The following is a 25,386-nucleotide window of genomic DNA, read 5'->3' on the forward strand; positions in this document are numbered from 1 at the left end:
TGTGGCATCTGTCCATGCCTGGAAGTCAAATACATCAATGGTTTGTTTTTTCTTTGTATATATGTTAATAAATGGTATAATTAAAAATGTATAATGACAAAGTGGGCTCTGTTTTTGCTAATTTACCATATTGATAGCTTTATATTATTAGACATTTTGTATCCATACAGTACGTTGCATAACTGTTCTCAAAACGGTTCCCTCCCTCCATCTCAGCTGCTGATTGGTTTTATAAGCGGGCTTGTCAGATGTCACAACGGGGGTTACTGTTGTGCTAGGTAGCTAGCCTGAGTAAAACCAGGCGCCGTTTTATATATATATATATATATATATATATTTTTTTCCCCCAACTCGAGTTTTCTATTTCTACTATTTGGCTAATGTTGGATAGACCAGCATGGATTTCGAAGAATTGTTTAGTGAACGAACATTTCAGTTTTCTGACTTTCAGGAGTTTACGGTAAGTTAGCCTATCATGGCGAGTGACGCTAGCTGAATTGGCTAGTTTAGGTGGTTAAATATGATCGCAAACGGGTTGATGTGACCTATTTGGTAATAATCGGATTTTAAATATGCATACCAGGTTAAACAACGTGTTGTATGCCTTTTAATTGAACATCAAAAAACACGGCAAGTTTAACGCTTACTGGACAGTAGTGTACTAGCTCACGCGTTAACGAAGCTAACCAGCCTGCTAACGTTAGCTACATGTGATTGTGGCTGTTCTGGATTTAGGTGACAACTCGAAGCGAACGTTAACCTCGTAGAACGGTAGCCAGAAAACACAGTAGGATAACCGACTATAAGAGGCAATTTGTGGGATTGCTAACTTATTCCAACCGTGTTGACATGACTTGGTTGTGTAAAGTTGGCTAACTTGACGTTAGCGTTATTTCAGGTTCGTTTTTGTCATGTCGGCCCTTCGCTCAATGATTCACTTAGCTCTCTGATCTGCCTTCACAGTTTCTTCCTGAACATCAGAAACTGTCAGAGAGAGTGCGGAAGCGATTGTACTATGGCCTGGACCAAGACGGGTCTCCAGATTCCCTTTCCTGTCCTGTTACAGGTTAGCTATTCTGTCTGTTAGGTTATGTCCTGTCCGCGTGTGACTGTATTGTGAATTTGAATGATTTGATTCTTTTATGTTCGGAAAATGATTTCTAGATATTGCTGTGGAACTCCTTCAGAAATCTGCCCCGAGCCCAATTCGAAAACTGCACAAGAAATATGCTGCTCATGTCGCGAGGTATGTTGTCAGTGAATGTTGACACTTGTTATCCTTTCTGGGCGTGTAATGGTCTCCATAACTTAATGTACCACGTGGTCTGTTTTTCAGGGAGGCGTGCATCTCTCCGTGTGCCATGATGTTGGCCCTGGTCTACATCGAAAGGCTACGACACAGGAACCCCGAATACCTGCAAAAGATCTCCTCCTCGGACCTCTTCCTGATCTCCATGGTATGTGGGCCAAAGGTTGGATGCGTCTGAAATGGCACCCTATTCCCTTTGTAGTGTACTGCTTATGACCAGACCCAAGATCTGCATTTCACTGTTCGTCTACACCTGTTGTTTACGAAAGCATGTGCCAAAAATCTTTTGTTGATTAATTGGAATGGGTGCCATTTGCGACTCACCGGTTGTCCCGCCAGAATTAGTCAAAGGCTATTTAGCCCATGTGATAAGTATTAGGTCCTCTCACCAGAATTAGGCCATGGCTATACATGTGATGGGCACAGTACAGCTTGTTATGAACATGGGTCTCTGTAATTGCTGGGCATGTAAGGCCCAGACCCATATACTACACCCAATTCTTGTTCAATTTAGAATTTCCCGCAGCCACACAATGTGTTTTTAGACCAGGGGTAGACGTAAGAGTGTGTCTGGGAAAGCATCCTGTCATGTTATCAAATCATATTTTACTCGTCACGTACAGTTTACAGCAGGTATAGAAGACGCAGCAAAATGCTTATGTGATAGCTTCAACAATACAGTACATCAGTCAATAACAATGTTCAAGTCAAAAAATAACCAGTAATGGAATTAATCAGATGGAACCTCCTGTGTTAGTATGTAATAATAATAATAATAATATATGCCATTTAGCAGACGTGTGAGGAGATGGATGCAAACACAACTTGCTTTCTATGACATATGGACTGATCTTAACCTCCTAATCCCGTGTCGCCTTTCCTCCAGATGGTTGCCAGCAAGTATTTGTACGACGAAGGGGAGGACGAGGAGGTGTTCAACGACGAGTGGGGGGGCAGCTGGGAAACTGGACGTCCAGACTGTCAACACCCTGGAGATGAATTTCCTCGACGCCATTGTAAGTTATACGTAGTATTACATACTACACCACAGGCCCAGAAGCGTGTGGTTCTACTCAGAGCCATGTATTTAATAGTGGTGTGTGGGTCAACCGCTAGTCCCCCCCCCCTCCCCCCGGCAGAACACTTTTTTTTTGACAGAAGGTGCAGGATTTTACTTGTTGCCTGATTTTAGATATGTTTCTGCTAAAAAATTCTGACATTTTGGTCGGCTTTTTTAGCCATCTTGTCTATAATTAGATACATGCAGCTTCTCTTCTGTCATTGTTTCCCTAGAAGAATAAATAAACCCTTGCTCACCAGAATGTCATAAATCGATAGAAAGAATGCTTCAAATTAGTTGACATTGGTAAAAATGTTCTGTTGTCTCTGCTTCTTTAATGGCGCAAAGACGTTCAGGAACCGGGAGAAAATATTTTCTGTGTAAATTTCCAAATAGCATTAGTGTGACTGACTGGTTGTAAAGGAAGTAGGAAGCTGTGAAAATGGGTTTCTGAAAAAATGTCATTTCGGCTTGGATGCATATTTAATGTGGTTGAAATACTATCAGCTTTTATGATGCTGATAAAGATGGCACCAATACAGATGATATCTAACAGCGCATTCACTTTCTCTCAAGATGCTGAAAGAAAGAAATCATATTTCTCTCATCCTTTTCGAGTCAAAATGTTTCCTACATTTGGTGTATCATTTTATTGCAAGAAATGCTCAATTCTGCAGGAGTTAATATTAAGGCTGTGTGAGAGGTTATAGACCTAAAGTCAGTGTTTCCATTTAACCCATCTGCACAGTTGGATACAGTTCCCTTGAAGTGTCATATTTGAAAGTATAGCGCCTCACAATCATCACGCATAACATAGCCGGCTATCATCCTCTTTTACCACTTCACCAAATCTTTTCCAAACATGACTTTTTTCTATTCTTTTTTTTCAACTCTCCATTTCGTAGCTTTTCTCTTATTGAATTTAACTCGACATTCTCTTTTTATGCCTGGCCCCATCCCAAAAGCATTTTACGATTGGGGTGTATCCGGTGTGTGTGTGTGTGTGTGTGTGTGTGTGTGTGTGTGTGTGTGTGTGTGTGTGTGTGTGTGTAACTTTGAAAGTTTCTTCAAGTGCAGTTAAAAAAAACATCAAGTGCTATGATGAAACTGGCTCTCATGAGGACTGCCACAAGAAAGGAAGACCCAGAGTTACCTCTGCTGCAGAGGATAAGTTCATTAGAGTTAGAGTAACAGACACATCTCAACATCAGCTGTTCAGAGTTCAATTTGACCTTCATGGTCAAATTGCTGCAAAGAAACCACTACTAAAGGACACCAATATGAAGAAGAGACTTGCTTGGGCCAAGAAACACGAGCAATTGACATTAGACCGGTGGAAATCTGTCCTTTGGTCTGATGAGTTCAAACTGTGTCTTTGTGAGAAGCAGAGTAGGTGAACGGATGATCTCTGCATGTGTGAATCCCACCGTGAAGCATTTAGGAGGTGTGGAGGTGCATTGCTGGTGACACTCAGTGATTTATTTAGAATTCAAGGCACACTTGACCAGCATGGCTACCACAGCATTCTGCAGCAATCCCATCTGGTTTGCGCTTAGTGGGACTATCATTTGTTTTTCAACAGGACAATTGCCCAACACACCTCCAGGCTGTGTAAGGACTATTTGACCAAGAACGGAGAGTGCTGCATCAGATGACCTGGCCTCCACAATCCCCTGACATCAACCCAATTTGAGATGGTTTCGGTTGAGTTGGACCACAGAGTGACGGAAAAGCAGCCAACAAGTATTCAGCATACAATATGTAGGAACTCCTTCAAGACTGTTGGAAAAGCATTCCTCATGAAGCTGGTTAAGAGAATGCCAAGAGTGCGCAAAGCTGTCAAGGCAAAGGGTGGCTACTTTGAAGAATCTCAAATGTAGATTTTTGATTTGTTTAACACTTTTTGGTTTCTACATGTGGTGTTTTGACGTCTTTGCTATTATTCTACAATGTCAAAAATGGTACAAATAAACAAGACACAAAAACCTTTGAATGTGTAGGTGTGTCCAAACTCTTCAAGTTAACTAATGGGTAAAACTAAGGGGTAAAACTCTGGAAAGTTGAGTGAAGTTCGCTCTCGTGCTTCGCTGCGCACCCCCCCCCCTGTCATCCACACAATATTTCATGACCCTAGACCCACCCACCTGCTGTTATAACCACAGGGAATGTAGTTTGTGTCAACCCGCACATCACTAATATTTAAATCCCATTGTACTGTATTTGTATGGCCATAATTTACAATCTGACAGCTGCTCTCACTTCTGTGTTTCAGGAGTGGAGCCTCTTCACTGAGCCCGGGGACTACTTTGGCATACTGAATCAACTCGAAACTAGGTTTGTGGTTCTTGTTTTCACGTAGATAGTTTTTTATGCTAGTGCAGGTTTCCCCAACTGTCTCCCTGCGGGCCGAATTTGACCCGTCGGTGATTTTATTTGGCCACCTAAATTTGTTGAACGTAAAAACACCAGCAAAATATTTCCATGCGTTTTTTTAAATTCTGTAACTCTTCCAAAGTATTCCTATGCATAATAGAGATACAGTGCTTGTGATCGTATACAAATGTATGCCAGATTTGAAATGATTGTTTTAGTCAAATTTTATCTGTTTGGGCTTCTTGTAAAAAAAAAAAAAAAAAAAAATTGGTCAGGGTGGGTGTGTGACTCCTAATGCATTAGAAACACAAGAAGCTATGAAGGGTTGGGAATGTCATAGATACTTCTATTTTTGTAGGCCCCGTGATTTTTCAGAGAAGAACTAAATTAGTAGTGTTGAGTTCTTGTCGTAATTTGCCTGGCATAGGGACTGTAGATCTGATACAGAGCTAGCTGCTAGTTCAAACAGGGTGGGTTGTGTGTGTCACATGCGCATAGTCATTTGTTTGCCAGACTCTGTTCTACGTCCATCTCTCTCTCTGTGTTTGCATAGAGTGTGTATTAACTCAGGCCTGTTGTGACTCCAGTATTGCAGAGAAGCAGGGGATGAAGCGAGGCTGGTTCACCTACACCGACCTCTGTGTGCTGCTGGAGCAGGCGGCCTGGCGACAGGCTCTGACGGCCATCTACCTGCACTTTGCCAAGGTGAGGAAGGGTCAGAGGGCAGGGGCAGTGGGGTGCACTGAAGGACTGAGTTGTGGGTCATGCTCAGTATGGGCACACTGTAGCAGAACATTTTGAACTAGAAAATAGCATTTCTTATTTGACACGTTCGGGTAGTATGTTTTTGTTTTTTCCTGTTTTTGTGCCGAATGGACACGACGCTAGTCTCAAACTCACCTGAAAGTAACATGTCAATGTCATGGAAGTTCTTACACAGGGACACTAAAACTCTTTCTTAAATTAATCATTGTCAGTGCGCTGGAGAGTTTCTATCAAACTTAATGCACCATAGTGAACATCTGTCAGAAGCTCTGCTGAGGCAGTCTCAGCAGTTGTCTTATACGGATATACACAGACAACTTATATTTGCATAAGTAATTCAATACTGGGTCATACATGTGACCAATACCTCACAAGGCTTCTTCTCTCTAAGCTGGGACCTTGAAACTGAAATATCTTTTGTTTTCAAAACAAGGTTTAGGCCTACTGACAAATTGTATATACTGATATGTGAGGAAATTGGTTATTAGAACAGCACATGAATAGAACACATAAATTAGTTATAAGAAAAGCACAAGTATAACATTTCCATCGCATCAATTTCCGAAAACTGCAAATTGCAGAAACCCACGTAGACTATGTGTTGATTGAAAGAAGCAACACTTTTGAAAGTAGTCAGTTTGGGGGGGAAAGGAAAAACCTAATGAAAGAAATCTACTAAATCCACGTCCTCACCTCTCCAGGTGACCTGCATGCTGGGGCTGGTGTATCTGACCAGTGTCGCGGGCCTTATCGCCACCAGCCTCCCCAGGAGCAGCCAGCCCCTGGCCCCAGTCCGCCAAGTCCACCTGCTGAGCTCCAGCCTCTCTCCACCACCACTAGGCCTGCTCCCAGTCCCAGAGACCACCAGTCCAACATCCAACCTCCCTCGCTGCTGCGTCTTGGGCAACGACAGTCACAACCGCCGGCCTGGCACTCTGCACACCCACGACGACCACAACCACGGCTCGCCAACCTCCTCCCAGACCTCTATACTGTGTCTATGGGGCTCTATCCTCACTTCACTAAGCCACACTGACCCCCACCCCCAGCCTGACACTGAACCAGCCTTGTCCGCCTCCTCTCTGCACTGCCCCGGCTGCCAGGTTACAGTGGGGAGCCACCCTCCTGGCTCCATCCAGTGCGGCCCACAGAACACCTCTGCTCCGCTACTAGAGCCTGGCCACCCGGCAGCACCGTGGCTGGCCCCTGCCCCCCTCCTCTACGGAGCCGCCCCGATGCTCCTGGACTCCCGTCTGACTGGCATGGCACAGCTCCGTTTCGGACCCTGCTGCCCACAGTTCATGCTGCCCATCGAGAAAGCCCCATCTCTCCTCATGCCCAGCTAGACGCAAACAGACAAAACAAGCCACTATCGTTACCCTTCAATGACGATGACGCCGGACTCCAAATGAAACCAGCTGGTTCTTCAGAATGCATCCGTTGCAGTGAAAGGAAAGTTAAATTTTGTTTTGTATGTGTTTTTTTTTTTTTTTTTTTTTTTGAATATACTGTTTAAATTTGAGATGAGGGCCCCTAAAGGTGAGTAGCACATTTTGTACAGTGGTTTGCCAGCTGAATTGGTGTACATAAGTAAGATGAACTCATAACAGCGTGAGATCTGAGTTCTGTGCTCAGGCACTTATCTTTTCAAATGTTTATTTTTCAAAGGTTGGATCACGCAGCTTTTCAATGGGTGTTTCTAGAAGGTGTGTACATGGCAAACTAATATTTCATGTTTGGTGTAAAAATACACATATGTCTAAGCATGGCTACCATACTCACACAGTGTTTGTTCCTACCTAATCTTTAGCCTGGGTACCAGATGTGTTTGTGGAATGATGGAACAAACAGACTGGTACCCAGGCTACCTACACTTTATCTATGTTTGAAAATGGGAGGGGGATTGTGGTGGTTGGGCTAAATCATGTTGTTAGATGGAAGAGTTCAGTTTTGATGTGATATCATAGCCATTTGAGAATGTTGAGAAAGTAAGTTGTCTCCACAAAAGCAAGGCTGCTTTCTAAGTCAGTACTGTAGTGCTTTAAGAAGGGAGTCACTTTAGCCTGGTGCCAGATCTTTTTGTGCTCTTGCCAACTCTTGCTCTACTTGTCAAGCCAAACATTGCATGACAATGAGCGAGTGACAAGGAGTTGGATTGATGGCACATACAGACTTGCACTCCAGCTAGAGACAACTAGCTTGCCTACATTTGATTTGCCATGGAGTCTTTGGGTCCTTGTTTTTCTCAGTTATTGCAGTTATTTTTAAAATGTTAACATATTTATGCTTTTTTGGGGGTTTGTTAATAATAACTAGACCAGCAAAGCCACAGATGGCTACTGGTCCCTGCACTGAACAACAGTAGAGATTCAATTATTTGTATTATTCCTGTGGGGGAAAAAAACATTAAATTAATCTCAGTATGGTTGCCCCTCAAGTCTTGTTCATTAGGTCACATCGTAGCGAAATGCTTTAGACCGCTTTGCAACAGTAAATGAACATTTTGTTTCTGAACATGACCCTGAACTCTGATAACACTGGGTGAGATGCATCTCTGAGAGTGTAGTCTTTTTTTTTTTTTTTTCTTTTTTTTTTTTTTCAAGTAACTATTTATTTTACCATGACAGAATTCAGTGGCTCTCTCTGATTTCATGTGTTTCCAACAGAATGCAGTGGATCTCTCTGATTTCATGGTTTTCCAACAGAATGCAGTGGCTCGCTCTGATTTCATGGTTTTCCAACAGAATGCAGTGGCTCGCTCTGATTTCATGTGTTTCCAACAGAATGCAGTGGCTCGCTCTGATTTCATGTGTTTCCAACAGAATGCAGTGGCTCGCTCTGATTTCATGTGTTTCCAACAGAATGCAGTGGCTCGCTCTGATTTCATGGTTTTCCAACAGAATGCAGTGGCTCGCTCTGATTTCATGGTTTTCCAACAGAATGCAGTGGCTCGCTCTGATTTCATGGTTTTCCAACAGAATGCAGTGGCTCGCTCTGATTTCATGGTTTTCCAACAGAATGCAGTGGCTCGCTCTGATTTCATGTGTTTTCCAACAGAATGCAGTGGCTCGCTCTGATTTCATGGTTTTCCAACAGAATGCAGTGGCTCTCTCTGATTTCATGGTTTTCCAACAGAATGCAGTGGCTCTCTCTGATTTCATGGTTTTCCAACAGAATGCAGTGGCTCTCTCTGATTTCATGGTTTTCCAACAGAATGCAGTGGCTCTCTCTGATTTCATGGTTTTCCAACAGAATGCAGTGGCTCTCTCTGATTTCATGGTTTTCCAACAGAATGCAGTGGCTCTCTCTGATTTCATGGTTTTCCAACAGAATGCAGTGGCTCTCTCTGATTTCATGTGTTTCCAACAGAATGCAGTGGCTCGCTCTGATTTCATGGTTTTCCAACAGAATGCAGTGGCTCGCTCTGATTTCATGGTTTTCCAACAGAATGCAGTGGCTCGCTCTGATTTCATGGTTTTCCAACAGAATGCAGTGGCTCGCTCTGATTTCATGATTTTCCAACAGAATGCAGTGGCTCGCTCTGATTTCATGTGTTTCCAACAGAATGCAGTGGCTCGCTCTGATTTCATGTGTTTCCAACAGAATGCAGTGGCTCGCTCTGATTTCATGGTTTTCCAACAGAATGCAGTGGCTCGCTCTGATTTCATGGTTTTCCAACAGAATGCAGTGGCTCGCTCTGATTTCATGTGTTTCCAACAGAATGCAGTGGCTCGCTCTGATTTCATGGTTTTCCAACAGAATGCAGTGGCTCGCTCTGATTTCATGTGTTTCCAACAGAATGCAGTGGCTCGCTCTGATTTCATTGTTTTCCAACAGAATGCAGTGGCTCGCTCTGATTTCATGTGTTTCCAACAGAATGCAGTGGCTCGCTCTGATTTCATGTGTTTCCAACAGAATGCAGTGGCTCGCTCTGATTTCATGCGTTTCCAACAGAATGCAGTGGCTCGCTCTGATTTCATGTGTTTCCAACAGAATGCCACACAACTGAAATAGGTCATAACCAGTCTACTGTTTCCTGTTGTTTTTGTTTTTTAAATAAGAGTTTTGAATACGATGGCGCCTGACATCAAACATGATTGTTTTGGAAATGTATCTAATGATTGCAATTTTCATCCAATAACATTTTCAAGGAAACCTAACATCCTCATATAGGTGAGTTGTATTGTGCAAAACACAACTTTTCATTAACTTTAAAAAATATATATTTTTATTTTTAAGATCTGTTTTTCAATTTTTGCAATTAATTAGTATCCCTCTTTAACATACCCATTGGGTCGGGGAGACCTGACCAACAGTAAGTCACTCATACACCATTTTGTCTTCTCTTCCTGCTCAAAAATGGAAAATGTCTTTCTGCATAGAAATAGAATTCCTCGAATGGGGATATCCATTCTTGAATGGGGATGTAAATTCTAAGTCGTACTGTTTCTATGTATCTCATCCTGGAAAAACAGTTAGCACTTCTCATATTTTTCTACTCAAGATAGTTTCTTGCTAGGGAATTTATATGATTATTTGAACATTTGACTTGGTTTTACATTGACATTTTTCTAAATAAAACCTTTTTCAAATCGGACTGAGATTTTGAAGCATGAAATCCTTGAATTTTGTAAACAATGTACAAAACATTCAATGTGTAGAAATCTGTAATAAAATGTTTGTCCCTTAAAAGGTTTGGTTTTCATTTGTCATTTATGTCTGTATCGCTGTCCACTTTGACAGACAGTATGTAATGTGAGTTGTCAACATTGTGAGATGAATAGCCCAGTCTTGGCACGCGCACACACACACACCCTAGAAAGCAATATGCCATTTGAGCTCACATCTAGGGAACTGCAAAGGCACTGATCTGCATGTGTGGTGTCAAGCAAGGCGACATTAACCTGGTCACAGATTTGTTTGGGCTGTCTTACCAATTCACACATTCTTTGTCAAAACTGCACAAACAGATCTGGGACCAGGCTAAGGCACTGTCACCTAAGCCATCAGCTTTTGGAATCTCAATTGTATTTCTTTCATTCCTCACTTCTTTGTCTCCTCAAATGCAGTGGAGCAGAATATATGGCGTTCCTGCCCTGTGGGCTGTATTCACAAAGCAATTCAGAGAAGGACTGCTAATCAAGGATCAGGTTTCACCTCTTATTGTCATCTAGATGCTAAGGACCCTGGGACTAAACACCTCTCCAACTGGATCCTGGACTTCCTGACGGGACGCCCCCAGGTGGTAAAGGTAGGTAACAACACATCCGTCACGCTGATCCTCAACACGGGCCCCTTGGGTGCGTGCTCAATCCCCTCTACTCCCTGTTCACTCACAACTGCATGGACCGAGCACGACCCCATTCTCCTCATCGGGGCTGTAGTGGAGCAGGTTGAGAGCTTCAAGTTCCTTGGTGTCCACATCACCAACAAACTGTCCTGGTCCAAACACACCAAGACAGTTGTGAAGAGGGCACGATAAAGCCCTATCAGGAGACTGAAAAGATTCGGTATGGGTCCTCAGATCCTCAAAAGGTTCTACAGCGGCACCATCGTGGTTGCATCACTGCCAGGTATGGTAACTGCTTGGCCTCTGACCGTAAGGCACTACAGAGGGTAGTGCGTACAGCCTAGTACATCACTGGGGCCAAGCTTCCTGCCATCCAGGACCTCTATACCAGGCGGTGTTGGAGGAAGGCCCTAAAAATGGTCAAATACTCCAACAACATGAACATGTCCATGGAGGAGTGCATCCGACGGCGCTGCTGTTTCGTCGAGGGCGTGGTCAAGTGCCTCCCTGACGAGACCCCTGAAGACCGTCATCGATCGCATCATTAAGGCTGAGGTTAGTGTCCCACTCTGCTCTCCTCCCAGGGTTGTGTCCATAAGGCACCAAATGGAAGAAAACAGGCTGCAACAGGGAGGGACTACCTGAACGTGTCCAATTAGAAACGTGTTATTTCTGCTACGGTGTGCTCTACTGAATATGATCCAGGTCATGTCCTCTGTCACAGTGGCCCTGCCTCTCCACTCCTATGAGTTTGTTTTAAAAACACATCAAAGTAATGGGTTATGCCATGCTGTAACATTTCGCTCTATTAGCCCACACAATGAAATATAAATAGTTATGAAGGTTTGTGACATTAGGCCACTAGTATTTTTATGTATTTCAATGTATTAACTGTAGACTGTATAGGTTATAGCCCTGTTTCTTACTGCTCTGCTCTACTCTACTTAACTACCGGTACGCCCTTGTTGTGTAACCACGGCCAACCATTTCCCGCCACACACTCCCATCCTCTCCCCATTCTACCCCATCCTGCCCCAATCCACTATCCATCCTCTCCCCATACTGTCCTCATCCTGTCCCCATCCCCTCCCAATCATGCCCTCCATCCTCTCTCCACCCTGTCCCCATCTTATCCCCCATCCTGCCCCATTGCTCTCTCCATCCTCTCCTCCCCCCCTTCCACTCCTCATCCTGTTCCCATCCTTTCCCCTCAGGTCCATCGTCTGGTCCTGGTGGACAAAGAGGATGTGTGCAGGGGGATCATCTCTCTCTCCGTCCTGCTCCACGCCGTGGTGTTAACCCCGACAGGTAATGACACCCTTTTAGCCTCAAAACACCTGTGGGAGTCAGGCCCTCTTGCCCTACCTCCATCTTCCACCGCCTCTAGCCCCACCTCCCTCAGCCCAGGTAGGTACACCCTTTTTCTCTCCTTTCCCCAATCCCTCCAGCTCGCTGACTGGCTGTCAGACACGCTTCTTTGAACCCCCCTTCCCCACAACAGCTGCTGCTGCTATACGTTGCCCCCTGTTTCTCTGAGCTTCAGCCACGTATCAACCCCGAAGCACCAACATGCAAGTGGGCACACACGCACATGCACACACACACAAAGGGTGATGATGACCTCTGACCTATCGTTCCCTGCTTGCCTGATGCATGGGGCGCAGGATAAATCCAATGATCTTCAGAAGGAGTGGAATCTTCAAGATTCCAAGCCTTTGTGGTTGACATTCTATGGACTAGCTGTAGCTTAAAGTTACAGTATGGCACTAGAGGAATGTGGTGATGTATCTGCATAAAAATGTGATGATATCCAATTTGATCTGTGTGCCAAATGGCACCCTATCCCGTGTAGTGTAGTGTACTACTTTTGACCATTGTCCATAGGGCTCAGGTTGAAAAGTTAAAAAAAATATCTTAGCTTGTGCAAGCCGGAACGGCTCATAGGAGCACGAGCCTATCTCCTGTTTCTGTAGCGTGAGGCAGCATGATAGACAAGTACAGCCCCTGGACAGGACACTAGTCTATCTCAGGTCAGTAGTGCACTATATATAGGTAATAGGGTGCCATTTGGGATGCAACCGTGTTGTACATTTGCATCTCTCAGATTGGTTTGTGTCTATGGCAAGAATCTGTAATGGAGCGTATTATCTACATTTATGCTGATATAATGCACACAACCTTTTTTTAATCATATGCTTTGGTTATAATCATTCCAATCTTTGATCATATTGCATCTCCACTGTTGTTTGTTCTTTTCCAGAGATTTCAAGCAAATCAAACTGAGATCACTAGAGAACAATGTGAAGTGGATGAAAAGGGAGACAGTTTTCAAAATGTCATCGTACTGCTGTGGAGAGAAACATAATCCGCAACAATCAACTGTATCAGTTGAGTTCAATAAAACACAATTGTCCTTAGTTGCAGTTGATCAAATTGATGATGTAAGTTTGTGTTACTTTGTGTTGCGCTGAATTTGTGCTTTATTAAACATGTTCTAATCAATTTTACTTGTTTTTTTATAATGGACTTGCACAATGGATTTCACTGTTTTATGTAAGCTTTTCAGGGTAAGAAGTGGAGAAAGAAATATGAATTGTATTTTACGAATGAGTGGATAGCAGTATCCACTTTATCCAGCAGATGTCAGTAAATAGCTATTGTTTTCGCAAAACCAAGAGGGCAGTAAACAAGGAAGCACGTGACATGCTGATCCAGTAAACTGTGTGTCCACTAGATAGCACAGCTACAAAGTAAGAAATGACTGCATAGTAAGAATGAATGAAAAACACATCTTTCGTTTTGGTCATAAATTAAGGTTAGGCATAAGATTGCCAGGGTGGTTGGGGTTAAATTTAAAATCACATTTGAAGAAGAGCGATAGTAGAAATGGGCGGGGTTTAAGACTTCGTGGCTGTGGTAACTAGTGACGAGCAGTAACGTCGGGGTCCTACTTTTTGGGGTGTTAACAGTGACGGGCCTGCGTGGATCTATCCGCCTATCCATTCCCCGTGATCACCAAAACAACATAACAAAGTGGGGGGAAAAATGGCGAGCGGAGAGGAGGCTAGACGCCCCTCGGTTTCTTCCTCTGCCGTCCTCGAGGACCTGTTCCCTGCCGGAGGATCAGAGCCAGTATGTGAGGATGAGAACCCTGAGCTTGTGCAACTGCGAGAGCGTCTCCAAGGCTGGCTATCGCAATATGAGCCGTTGCTGTTATGGATGCAGAGGCTGCTTGTTTGGGAAAGGCCGCTCTACAGCATCTTTGTTGCGCTCACGCTGAACACCTTGTTCTGGTAATGCTAAAATCATTAGTAAGAATCACTCATGTCATCGGTTAAGTTGCCCTGGAATGGGAAGATGCACTGTCGCGACTGTTTTAGCTTGGTAGTAGCAACGCCAGCTAACTACTTGCTGTAGTGTCGCTAGATTGAATGACAGCGAGACATCGATAATCCCTCGGACGACAGCGACGCTAGCTCGGTGGCTAATTACCTATTTAACGCTGTCAGTTGGTAGTTTAGCCTGCCAAAATGTACCCTGATAGTATCAATTAAATGAATAACGTTTAGCCAAATACCGTACATTAGTTACAAGTTAGCTATCTTTGAAATAGCAGTACCTAGTTGACAGCTGTCTAATCTAGCTACCTTGCTAACAAGACGTTTTGGAGCGTTCGGATAGAAATGTGTAAATGTAGAACACACATGCCTCTCCGACATGTAGACCAAGGAATCATGATGGCTGTATTCATGGCATTAATATCTGCACCGTTTGACAACTGAACGTGGCCAAGTTGACAGTTCTGTTTCATGTATTGTCCTGAACCAGGACAGGGGGCTAGCTGACAGTCTATTCACTCCTGTGGCTAGCTAGCTACTTAACGTTAGCAAATAGCTAGGAACATTTTAAAATGGCATGGGTTGTTTTTTTATGTGTGTTTTACAGGCTTCTGTCTTCGACGTCCCTGCGTCCTCTCTTCCTCCTGAGTCTTTCCATTCTAGGGCTCATGCAGCTGGAGAGATGGAAGCATAAATTACCTCTTACAACCGGTAAGTAAGCGCATAGTAGGTGCATGCATGCATTACTCTTGCAACACCCACCCCTGACTCTGGGGTCAGTGTGAAGTCTGAAATGCTGGTACAGGTCACGCTTTGATAAGATGGTTGAATGTTGTGGATTTAGATTTGATTTTACATGTCATTGTTCTGATGACTTTGATTCCCAAGGCTATTCTATGAAGTCTAAAATGTATTGTTGATGATGTTGGACTTAGATGGAAAAAATCTCTCCTGTCTACTCTCTCTGCTACAGTTCAGTATCCTGAGGCCAACCCACTGGAAAGGTACACCTCTTGACTCAGTTAAAGGTCCAATGCAGCTGTTTTTAATCTGTGTCAAATCATTCCTGGGTAACAATTAAGTACCTTAATGTGATTGTTTTAAATTGAAATAGTACAAAAATAAATGTCTTTTTTAGCAAAGAGCAATTAATCAACAGATTTAGCTAGGACTGTCTGGGAGTGGTCTGAGTGGGGAGGGGAAATGTAACATTAATTGTTGTTGGCAGAGAGGTTTGGAACTGTTTCTTATTGGTGTATTCATTCATTTACTGCATGGAGATGTCACCATTGAAGGCCAAAACTCCATCCCATCAAAATAGGCTGAAATTTCAGGCAGTCTTTTCAAACGGCTCTTATACTAAAAGGGTTATTATCATCATTTTCACAATTTCACAGTATTATTCCAACCTCATAGTGTGGAAATGTGTGTGTATATAAAACACAGGAAAATCACGGTTTTTGACTGCACTGGGCCTTTAAACACATCCTACTCCACCCTGCTCCTATAACACCTTCAAGCACTTTACTGTTATAGTGACTCATGTGATTATTCAGGCGTTTTCCCTACTTGTTTGGTGCTCTGTACCTGTCAATAGCACCAGGGCACATATTTATAAAGAGTAGTAGAAGAGCTGATCTAGGATCAGGCTCACCCTATCTATTATAAGCACTCCTACTCTGAGACGCTTGAAGCTTTTTAGGTCTGGCTTAGTACTGCTTGTGTTCATTTGTTCATCCCACGGTCTCTTTCTCTGACTGCAGAGAGGCCATGAGTGTGCAACCCCGGCTCCTCAGCATTCCAGAGCTCAGCCACCACCTGGTGGAGAGCTACCTCTACTGCTGCCTCTACGTCCAGGAGATGCTGCAGTACAAAAGGCAGAACCACGGAAAGGTATGTTGGGTGTGATGGCGGCTCAGTGGGTTAGAGCTCATTGCCTCCAACATCGGGGTTGTGGGTTCGATTCCCACGTTGGCCACATGTGCTGATTGTGTCATTTGGTATCTGTAGGTTGAAGTGTATTAAAGCAACGGCTAAATTACCATATTGTTGCTAAGTGCCTCAGTCATGGTTTATCAAAACATTAAATTGCTTGAGTTGCGTATTCTTTTGTATATCTGAAGGAGTTAAGGCTGGTGGGAGGAGCTGTAGGAGGACAAGTTCATTAATTGCTGGAATGGAATTTATGGAACGTAGTAAAACGTGATTTCCATATGTTCTACCGTTGCATGAATCTCATTCCAGCCATTATAACGAGCCTCCCCCTATAGCTCCTCCCACCATCCTCCTCTGATCTGAAGAGGTATTTGCTGATGCTGAAGTAGTCGTCCCTCCCTACACTAGTTTCAGCCAACTTGCAGGTTTAATGGCACTGCGTCTCTTTTGTCCCTCCAGTTCTGTGCCATGATGTGCTCTGGTTGTTCTGTGCTCGCTGTGGTGGGACACTACGTACCAGGAATCATGATATCCTATATCATCGGTGAGTTGCCTTGCGTTTTCAATCATTTTCCCTTGTTTTTCACAAAGGCAACCAACCAACCAGTATGCCAATGGGTATGGTTGTCTGTAAGAAAAGCCGTGCTACTGCATAACAATTGCCAACCAAAGTTATTGCCAATAACTTCTAAATGCAACCTTCATACCATATTTATAGTGTTGCCATTCCCCAACCTAGAAATGTATTGTGATTTAGCCATTTGTGAAGCTCAGTATTCCAGGGTCGTAGTCAATAGTGCACACAGTAGCCAGACATTTGCAACGTTGTAGCGTTTGGAGTAAATGGTTTCCGTTGCATAATGTTTTGCTACGGTGTTCACTAATGAATACGACCCTAAATATATCCCTTTCTCTGGTTTACACTGAGGATTGAGTGCGTTCCAAATGGCACCCTATTCCCTATATAGTGCACTACTTTTGACCAGACCGCTATGGGCTCTGATCAAACGTAGTGCACTATGTAGGCAAAAGGATGGTGCGCTTGTCATGGTGAGTCAAAAGCCATTGAAGTGCCACGTTAGGGTTGTTTTTTTTGTCCTGTGCCCAGCGCTGAGTGTGTTGGTGTGGCCTCTGGTGGTGTACCACGAGCTGATCCAGCGGATGTACACGGGCCTGGAGCCCATCCTGATGAAACTGGACTACAGTATGAAGGGAGACACGCAGCACCACAAGCACGATAAGAGGAGTGAGTTTACTGTGTGTGTGTTTGTGTTTGGTGTGTGTGTGCCCTCCGCCATTCACGTCACCAGGTGCCCTCTCTGGCTGTGAACACTGAACGTCAGGGTTGCCTGGTGTTAGATTCTAATTCCCAGAGTAAAACACTCAACAGATGTGATAAAAGCTTAACCAAGTTTATTCTGCCCAGAGGGTCAATATAGCTGCATTCAGACAAAAACATTTTCACACAAGCACTGATATTTAACCGATCCTCATAGGCGGAGTCTCCTCCTACACATCTGTAGGATGTGTAATCGATCCCTGCACTCAACACATTCCAAGCTTAACTGCACACATTGTATACCTTCCTCCTATAACCCATAACTTCTGGTGTAGACCCTCTAAACCTCAGAACTACATCAGTGACATTAATAAATATATTTCCTTCTCAGAACCCGTTCTCCTCCCGGTTTGTGCCACTAGTGTGGCAGCTGGAGCAAATTTTATTTTCAGACATGTAAGGATTTGGGGTTTCCACGGATCCTAAAAGGTCTTAAGTCTTAAATTGTGCTTTCAAAGGACTTTAAAAAATGCAACAGAGATGACTACAGTGTTTCCGTTATATATATGTATCTGTCCTGTCCCTGTTTCGCTGCTGGCTCTCACTCCCGCTCCCCTCTTTGCACACAAGGTGAAGGGAGAGATGTATTCTGATAAGTGCAAGCATACTGAAAGTTGAGCTACATTTCGAAATATAATTGCGTGAAAGACAGTTTTTCCAACAACTACTGTTAAGAGTCAGCTTTATTTGAGGAACAATTATTTTGGAACTGTCAATATAAAGGAGGGGAAAAAAACACTACAAACGCAGGATGTAATTGAGATGATTCGCCAACGGAGCGGAGCGCACCATTTGCGATGAATGCATCAAGTCGGCTACCAATGAAACGTTTTTGTAGGACATTACAATTACTGTTAGATCAATTGCATGGCTAAAGAAACAATATCATATTTAGATTTAGCAATCTAGCTAATGTGTTTTGAGTTCCCACTTCCTCAGTTGGTAAATGATGTAGCATAGTCGATCACCAAGGCCAATATGCAAATATACAGGAACATTCACCTCTAAAGAGACGAGACATAAAACATATCTAATTATTCTGGATCCCATTTTGAAAAATTGCACATCAAAATATCCATCATGCACTCCATGAATATGTTAGATGAAATGGCGTACTTCTTTACTTGCCATTGGAAAGTCTGTCTAGAGCCCTCCCACTTAGCTACCTTAGCTCAAACCATTTGATACCTGATTCATTTCACGAGGGAGTTATTTTCTTCACCTTTTGGGTTGTAGTCTGTTAAAGCATAACACCTCCAGAAGAGCTACTGTGTGTCTAGACATTTGTCCCAGCCCCACTCTTAACAAACCAGATTCTACAAAGCAACCTTGTTAAGCCGACTCGGGTGTGTTTGAAAAGTGCTGGCACAAAAGCCTGCACGCCCAGTTGCCTTTCTCTGGTTGACCATGTGTTTTATATAGTAACAGTGCTGTATATTTGACCTTTTGTAAGGCATTTTTTGAATCATTATGGTATTGAATATCAATATACTAAGCTGGTGTTGAAATCGAAGCCAAAATTCTGGAGACTTGGTTAATGATTAGCCCATTGGGGTAGCCTAACAAATGCAGATGGGCAACCCCATGCTTTAGCCATCTAGTCTAGCCAGTAGCCACTAAACTACTACATTCGTCAGGCTCGTTGCTGAAAGAGCACACTTTCCTGATAATGAGCCACCTTTGAAAGAGACAGCCCTAAAAATACGACTGTTGCCAACATGGGCTCATTTCTGGTGAAGAATATTAGCTGGTGTGGCGCATGCAGACTTGAAATTGTACGCCAAGTGACATTTGAATGTCTTAAAATCAACTTCTTGGATCCTGCAGTTACATTTTAAACTGTGTGTGTGTTGTAGAGATGAAGAAGGAGGTGGAGGAAGGGGATGAGCCCAGGGCTGAGACAGAGAGTGAGAGTGAGGAGGAGCTATCCTGCTTTGCCCCACTGGTAAGCACCACGCCATCTGCCATCTTGCACTAGGGTCGTGTGTTGTTTGTATGGACATATTTACCTATACTTGTGAGGGCCAGAACAAACATTGGTCCAACTGGGGACATTTTGACAGCCCTCACAAGGGAGAAAGGCTATTTCTAGGGGGTTAAGGTTAGAATTAGGGTTGGGTGCAATGTTCCCTCAAATGTTGTCACTGAGCAAATTTCAGGTCTGCTGAGCGCAAACTTGAATGTTGTGAAAATTCTGTGCAACTTCCAGTGCGCATTTACTGTGAACACTGAGGCTGTACCCGCTTTAAGTTAGTTTTTTTTAACAGTGGCCAAGTACACTACTATGACTATTTTAGCATAATATAGTCTTACCAGAGTAGCCTACCACCAAAAACAATGGAGAAAATGCATCCCATAACATTTTAACATGGAAATAGCTGTTCTATCATTCAACCTACATTAGCAGCCTATATTCCATGAGACTTGTCAAATAATTTAGCTGATTCAATGGTTTGGCTGATTCAAAATTAGACACGTGTTGCATCCCAATAATCTTTCCTTTTTCCCTAGCAATATACACATGTTCACTTCCCCTTATGGATTTGAAAGGAAATGAACGTTAATGGAAACTCCCTCTAGCCCATGCCTATAAATCTAATGCTTTTAAATATGTCTGGAATAGAACAAGCGCACACTTCAGGAGGAATGAGAGATTATTTGTACTCAACCAAGATATTCCCCTCAATGAAAGGCAAAATATTTGTTTCAGTTTTTTACAGAATGTGGTTTAATTCATGTTTGATTGTTGACATTTCCTCACAATTGAGAGGATAAGAAAATATTATGGCTTGACTTTGTAATAACCTGATTGGGCTCTAGAATGGGTTCTGTCGAGAGCCTTTCACTAAAGAACAATTGTGTTGTCATTGGTCAGGTGGATGCAAAGACCACCGCCCTGGCAATGGCCATCACTGACTCGGAGCTGTCTGACGAGGAAGCATCCATTTTGGAGAGTGGGGGGTTTTCCGTATCCAGAGCTACCACCCCACAGCTCACAGACGTCTGTGAAGGTAGGTACCCAAGCACAGCAGGCCCTTCCTCCAAAGTATCTGTCTTGTGCAACTTGGATTCAAAAGAAAAGGAATGGTGTGTGTTCTTTAGAGCAAACCAAAGCAAAAATGTTTTGCCCCATTTAAAACAAATTTTCGCCTAGGGTGTTATTGTCGGTCAATCAAAGCCGCACCACAGTCAGAGGCTTCATGTGTATAGCAAGTGAAGTGGGAGATTTCTATTCGATGCAAAATAGAATTGGGCTACAATGATCAACCAACTGGTAGGCTGTGGTTTCATATGAATGGAGTTGTTGTACACAAGGATGCCTCAATAAGCCTTGCTACTTTAGCTAGTTAGCTTGCTAATTTAGCTGGCTATTGTAGCTAGTTTCTTTACAAAGATTAGATGCAGTCAAGACGGACACTAGCAGATGGTATGATAACCTATGGCAGCAACAAGTGTGTCTAACTAGCTTGTTGGTTTGCCAACTTTCTCTCTCTCTCTCTCTCCCTCCTCCATGCCCCACACACAGACTGTCACACACACCGGCCCCTGCTCCCCTATCGCCCCTCCCCCACCCGTCCAAGCAGAGCGCAGTGCACCGGCTCTCAAGTTACGCAAGCAGGTCTCCATTGAAGTTTAAAAAAGAATACTCTTTAAAACATGTATTTAGACTATCTGAAAAATCTATATTATTCTAATCTTGAAGCCATTTCAAATGCCCGTCCCTAGCATATAACCCGATGTTAGACATACAGTTGAAGTCGGAAGTTTACATACACTTAGGTCGGAGTCATTAAAACTCGTTTTTCAACCACTCCACAAATTTCTTGTTAACAAACTATAGTTTTGGAAAGTCGGTTAGGACATCTACTTTGTGCATGACACAAGTAATTTTTCCAACAATTGTTAACAGACAGATTATTTCTCTATCACAATTCCAGTGGGTCAGAAGTTTACATTCACCAAATTGACTGTGCCTTTAAACAGCTTGGATTATGTCATGGCTTTAGAAGCTTCTGATAGGCTAATTGACATAATCTGAGTTAATTGGAGGTGGTGTACCTGTGGATGTATTTCAAGGCCTACCTTCAAACTCAGTGCCTCTAAGCACGGGGATTTGGAGCATCATGTTGTGGGGGTGTGTTGCTGCAGGAGGGACTGGTGCCCTTCACAAAATAGATGGCTTCATGAGGATGGGAAATTATGTGGATATATTGAAGCAACATCTCAAGACATCAGTCAGGAAGTTAAAGCTTGGTCACAAAGGTGTCTTCCAAATGGGCAATGACCCCAAGCATACTTCCAAAGTTGTGGCAACAAATTCAAGGTATTGGAGTGGCCATCACAAAGCCCTGACCTCAATCCTATAGAACATTTGTGGGTAGGACTGAAAAAGCGTGTGTGAGCAAGGATGCATACAAACCTGACTCGGTTACACCAGCTCTGTCAGGAGGAATGGGCCAAAATTCACCCAATTTATTGTGGGAAGCTTGTGGAAGGCTACCCAGAACGTTTGACCCAAGTTAAACAATTTAAAGGCAATGCTACCAAATACTAATTGAATGTAAATAATTTTCTCTACTATTATTCTGACGTTTCACATTCTTAAAATGCAGTGGTGATCCTAACTGACCTAAAACAGGGATTCTTTTACTAGGATTAAATGTCAGGAATTGTGAGAAACTGAGTTTAAATGCATTTGGCTAAGGTGCATGTTAACTTCAGACTTCAACTGTATGCTGTTGACTCCTTCCTCATTCACTATATATCAGAATGACATTTTCACTGCATATTAAACGGCTACTCAGCGACATGGCGTTACCACAAGCAGGATATTGTAGATATTCACTCGCAAAAAAATATCTTGCCATGTGCAGGCGAGCTTTAAGCTGCTGCAATGTGACAGCTGCTGGACCAAAACGGCAGAGAAGTTCAGCCTTGCGATTCACTTTCTTAGAAGTCAACCCAATATTGCAATTTACTTCATGCAATTGCTGACTACCTTTAACCCCATCCTCACTCTCTCTCGCTCTCGCTCTCTCTCCTGTGACTGTTTAGACCTGGACCAGCAGAGTGTGCACAGTGACCCAGAGGAGGCCTTCCTAAGGGACCTACCTGAATTCCCCTCGATTGACGAGTTCCCCATCGAGCACAGCCTCCTCCACTTCCCATTGCATGGCCCCGGTCAGGGCCAAGGGGACGAGGCTGCGGCTGGGGGAAGAGAGCCCTCGGAGGGGGAGCCCATGAGCCCTGCCAGCCTCCTCATCCAGCACCTGGCCTCCCCGCTCCACTTTGTCAACACACACTTCAACGGACATGGACGGCCGCCAGGTGGGGACCAGGGACCACTGCTGGGTGCTGGGAGAGCGGAGGTGGTGGTGCATGGGGGGGAAGGGGAATCCCAGGCCCCAAGGCAGTCACTGGAAGCCCTGAGTGAGGAGATCGTGAACACGGCAATCTCCACCGTGGTACAGAACACACTATCGGCCCTGCTACACTCTACCGAGGCAAGTAAGGGCCCATCCATCGCAGATTTCCTGCCCACCGACATGCCCCCCAGTGCCCTGGAAAGCCCCCCCGCCCCTGTCGCCGAGACAGAGGAGGCAGAAAAGGACCAGGATGTGGTCGCTGCGGAGTCTGAGAGGAGTGCCGAGGAGATGTTTGTACCGATCGAGGACGAGGACTTTGAGCTTCTGGACCAAAGTGAACTGGAGCAGATGGACGAGGGTCTGCTGGGTCTTCTCAGTCCTGATGGACATGGGGTAGTGGGAGTGGCCTCTCCCGCAGACACACACCCATCTCCGACGCACCAACCGGAGTCCTTCTAGCGTCCTCATCACCGCTCATACCCTACTGTTTTGTTTTACGTAGATATACATTATACAGATATATATGTACACTTATCAAAGTGTCTGTGGTTAGTGGCAGTTGGTTAGTGATTGAGATCACTGTGGTTAATTCTGCCTCCACACGATCACTGTGGTTGAGTCCAAATGGCACTCTATTCCCTTTATAGTGCCCTACTTTTTACCAGGGCCCATAGGGCTCTGGTCAAAAGTAGTGCACTATAGCTGGAATAGGGTACCATTTGGGATTAAACTTGTTTCTTGAGACTTGGGCTTGATGGTACCTGTTTGACAGGCTTTTATTGCTTTTAACCAAGAGAACAAGCCATCTGAGATTTGGGAGCTACTAGTAATATGTTTGGGTGGCAGGAGAAGGGTTTGGTGGAACCTCGTCCCAGATTTGTTTCTGCTGTATCTTGTAATGCCAAATGGAGTTGGGTACATTACAGCACAATCTGCAATGGGTCCAGATCCACAGCCACCCTTCTTGAAGGAAATTATTAACAGATTATATGTAGATGGATTCTTTGAGAGAAAAGAAAAGGTTTTTGTTTTGATTATATTAATATATATGATAAATTATTTTTATTTAATGGTCAGTTTAATGGAAATTTATTGTCGTCATATGGGAATTTGAAAGTAATAAAGATTCTCTATGGTCAGTAACCCAAATTGATTCTACAATCTGCATTGGATTTAGATCATTAGTGAAACACACGTTCTCATGTAGGCACAAATACGTACGTTTGGGAGTTTCATTAAAGGCAGTTTATTAACCAGCAACCCCTCAAGTAAGTTCAGCACTCAATTGTGAAATCTCCCAAACAAAACTTAAGTCTGTAGTTATTAGCCATATACAAAGGAGTTATGCCATCTATTTTAACTGTCTATTAAAATTACATTTAGGGTGTATTGGACATTGTAGGCACAAATACGTATGTTTGGGAGCTTTATTGAAGGCAATTTAAAGACCAGCAAGCCCTTCAAGTAAGTTCCACACTCAGAGAAATTGTGAAATCTCAAACAATAATTTTCAATAGATCTTTGAATTTTAGTGTGTATTTTTTTTAAATCCCCAAACCAGGTGATGGTAAAAGAAAATCTTTACCCATACAAAACATACTTACTGTGGTATGCTGACAACCTTTTCAATTGCTCATTGTCAACATCTCAAAGGTCTATATTTTGTTAGTTGTATTCTGTAATGGTTGAAAACGAATGCAAGTGCTACTTCACCACCACCAATTGCTTAATATGTGTACAACTTGCAAATGTTCTGGGTACTTAATACTCTTGGAAATCCCAGACCTCGGGCAAAACATTTGTAACACTGTGGGAGGCAACCAGTCTGTCTAGAGACTAGGTACCTAACATCTGAAGAAGTTTCATAATGCAGGTTTTGTCATGGCAATCCCACAAATAACTGCCATTTGCTATGACAAATGATTGAAAGTAATAGGAATACATGCATTGCATTATCTGTCAAAAAGGTATGTTCCCTAGGTCCTATGTAACAATGATGGGGATTCTTCATTTCATAAATTGGTTACTAGTGGGAATTTGGCTCAACCAACTTAACTAGGACAGCTTTATTGCAAGTGTGCCTATCTGATCTGAATCTCAGAGTGGGATGTACTTTAGTTTGCGCAATGGAAGATACCGTTGCACATAGAAACTAATATGTAGATGCAAATTAATGTGAGGTAGAAAATGGCATCCACCAATGTCTAGCCTAAAGTTCCCCAACCCAAGTTGTCCCTGTGCACTGTATTGTAATATAGACCAACCTTTTTCCTGGCCAATGCCTTCCAAGCACTTCTGTAAAAGGTTTCCCTCAAAATGAGAGCAATTTAACATTGCATGTGAAAACCAAGCATTAAAAATGCAACTTGGAGGGAGCAAGATCTTGGACTTGTAGCAAGCATGCAATTTGTATGTTGCAGCTTAAATAGAATTTCATTTAAAAGGTCATTTGTTTTACTGTAATCTCACTGTAACAACTATAAAAATACATTAACAAATGTGTTATAGAAATGTTTGCTTATGCTTTTACTGCTTCTTGATCTATAAAGGCACTTAACAAGAAATGTACTATTGTAAAAAATGTATCTTGTGTCCTGTTTTTCAGAAACTA

The 25,386-nt window shown here is 43.3% G+C and overlaps 2 protein-coding genes across 2 annotated transcripts; both read left to right on the forward strand.

Annotated features, from left to right (window-relative positions):
* The first annotated feature begins 303 nt into the window (after positions 1 to 303).
* cnppd1 (cyclin Pas1/PHO80 domain containing 1) lies at positions 304 to 10,199 on the forward strand. The gene is given in 9 exon segments (XM_046319445.1): positions 304 to 460; positions 964 to 1,066; positions 1,165 to 1,246; positions 1,337 to 1,457; positions 2,196 to 2,258; positions 2,260 to 2,325; positions 4,642 to 4,703; positions 5,330 to 5,447; positions 6,209 to 10,199. Coding segments are annotated over 9 exon segments (1,323 nt in total). The 5' UTR covers positions 304 to 397; the 3' UTR covers positions 6,854 to 10,199.
* Positions 10,200 to 13,717: 3,518 nt separating this feature from the next.
* On the forward strand, positions 13,718 to 25,358 carry retreg2 (reticulophagy regulator family member 2). The gene is made up of 9 exons (XM_046319365.1): positions 13,718 to 14,090; positions 14,743 to 14,846; positions 15,109 to 15,139; positions 15,899 to 16,028; positions 16,530 to 16,614; positions 17,179 to 17,316; positions 19,266 to 19,354; positions 20,285 to 20,420; positions 22,465 to 25,358. The coding sequence occupies exons 1-9, from the start codon at positions 13,843 to 13,845 to the stop codon at positions 23,232 to 23,234; spliced, it is 1,731 nt and encodes a 576-aa protein (XP_046175321.1). The 5' UTR covers positions 13,718 to 13,842; the 3' UTR covers positions 23,235 to 25,358.
* The last annotated feature ends 28 nt before the right edge of the window (positions 25,359 to 25,386 follow it).

The sequence above is a fragment of the Oncorhynchus gorbuscha genome, linkage group LG21, assembly GCF_021184085.1.
Source record: "Oncorhynchus gorbuscha isolate QuinsamMale2020 ecotype Even-year linkage group LG21, OgorEven_v1.0, whole genome shotgun sequence".
NCBI lineage: Eukaryota > Metazoa > Chordata > Actinopteri > Salmoniformes > Salmonidae > Oncorhynchus > Oncorhynchus gorbuscha.

What these genes read in the sequence shown, in the direction of transcription:
- retreg2 (XM_046319365.1), top strand. Translation starts at nt 13,843, where the DNA reads ATGGCGAGCGGAGAGGAGGCTAGACGCCCCTCGGTTTCTTCCTCTGCC. An exon ending in GAGGCCAACCCACTGGAAAG is followed by an intron (nt 15,140 to 15,898) that starts GTACACCTCTTG and finishes CTCTGACTGCAG; the next exon opens with AGAGGCCATGAGTGTGCAAC. An exon ending in TATCCTGCTTTGCCCCACTG is followed by an intron (nt 19,355 to 20,284) that starts GTAAGCACCACG and finishes GTCATTGGTCAG; the next exon opens with GTGGATGCAAAGACCACCGC.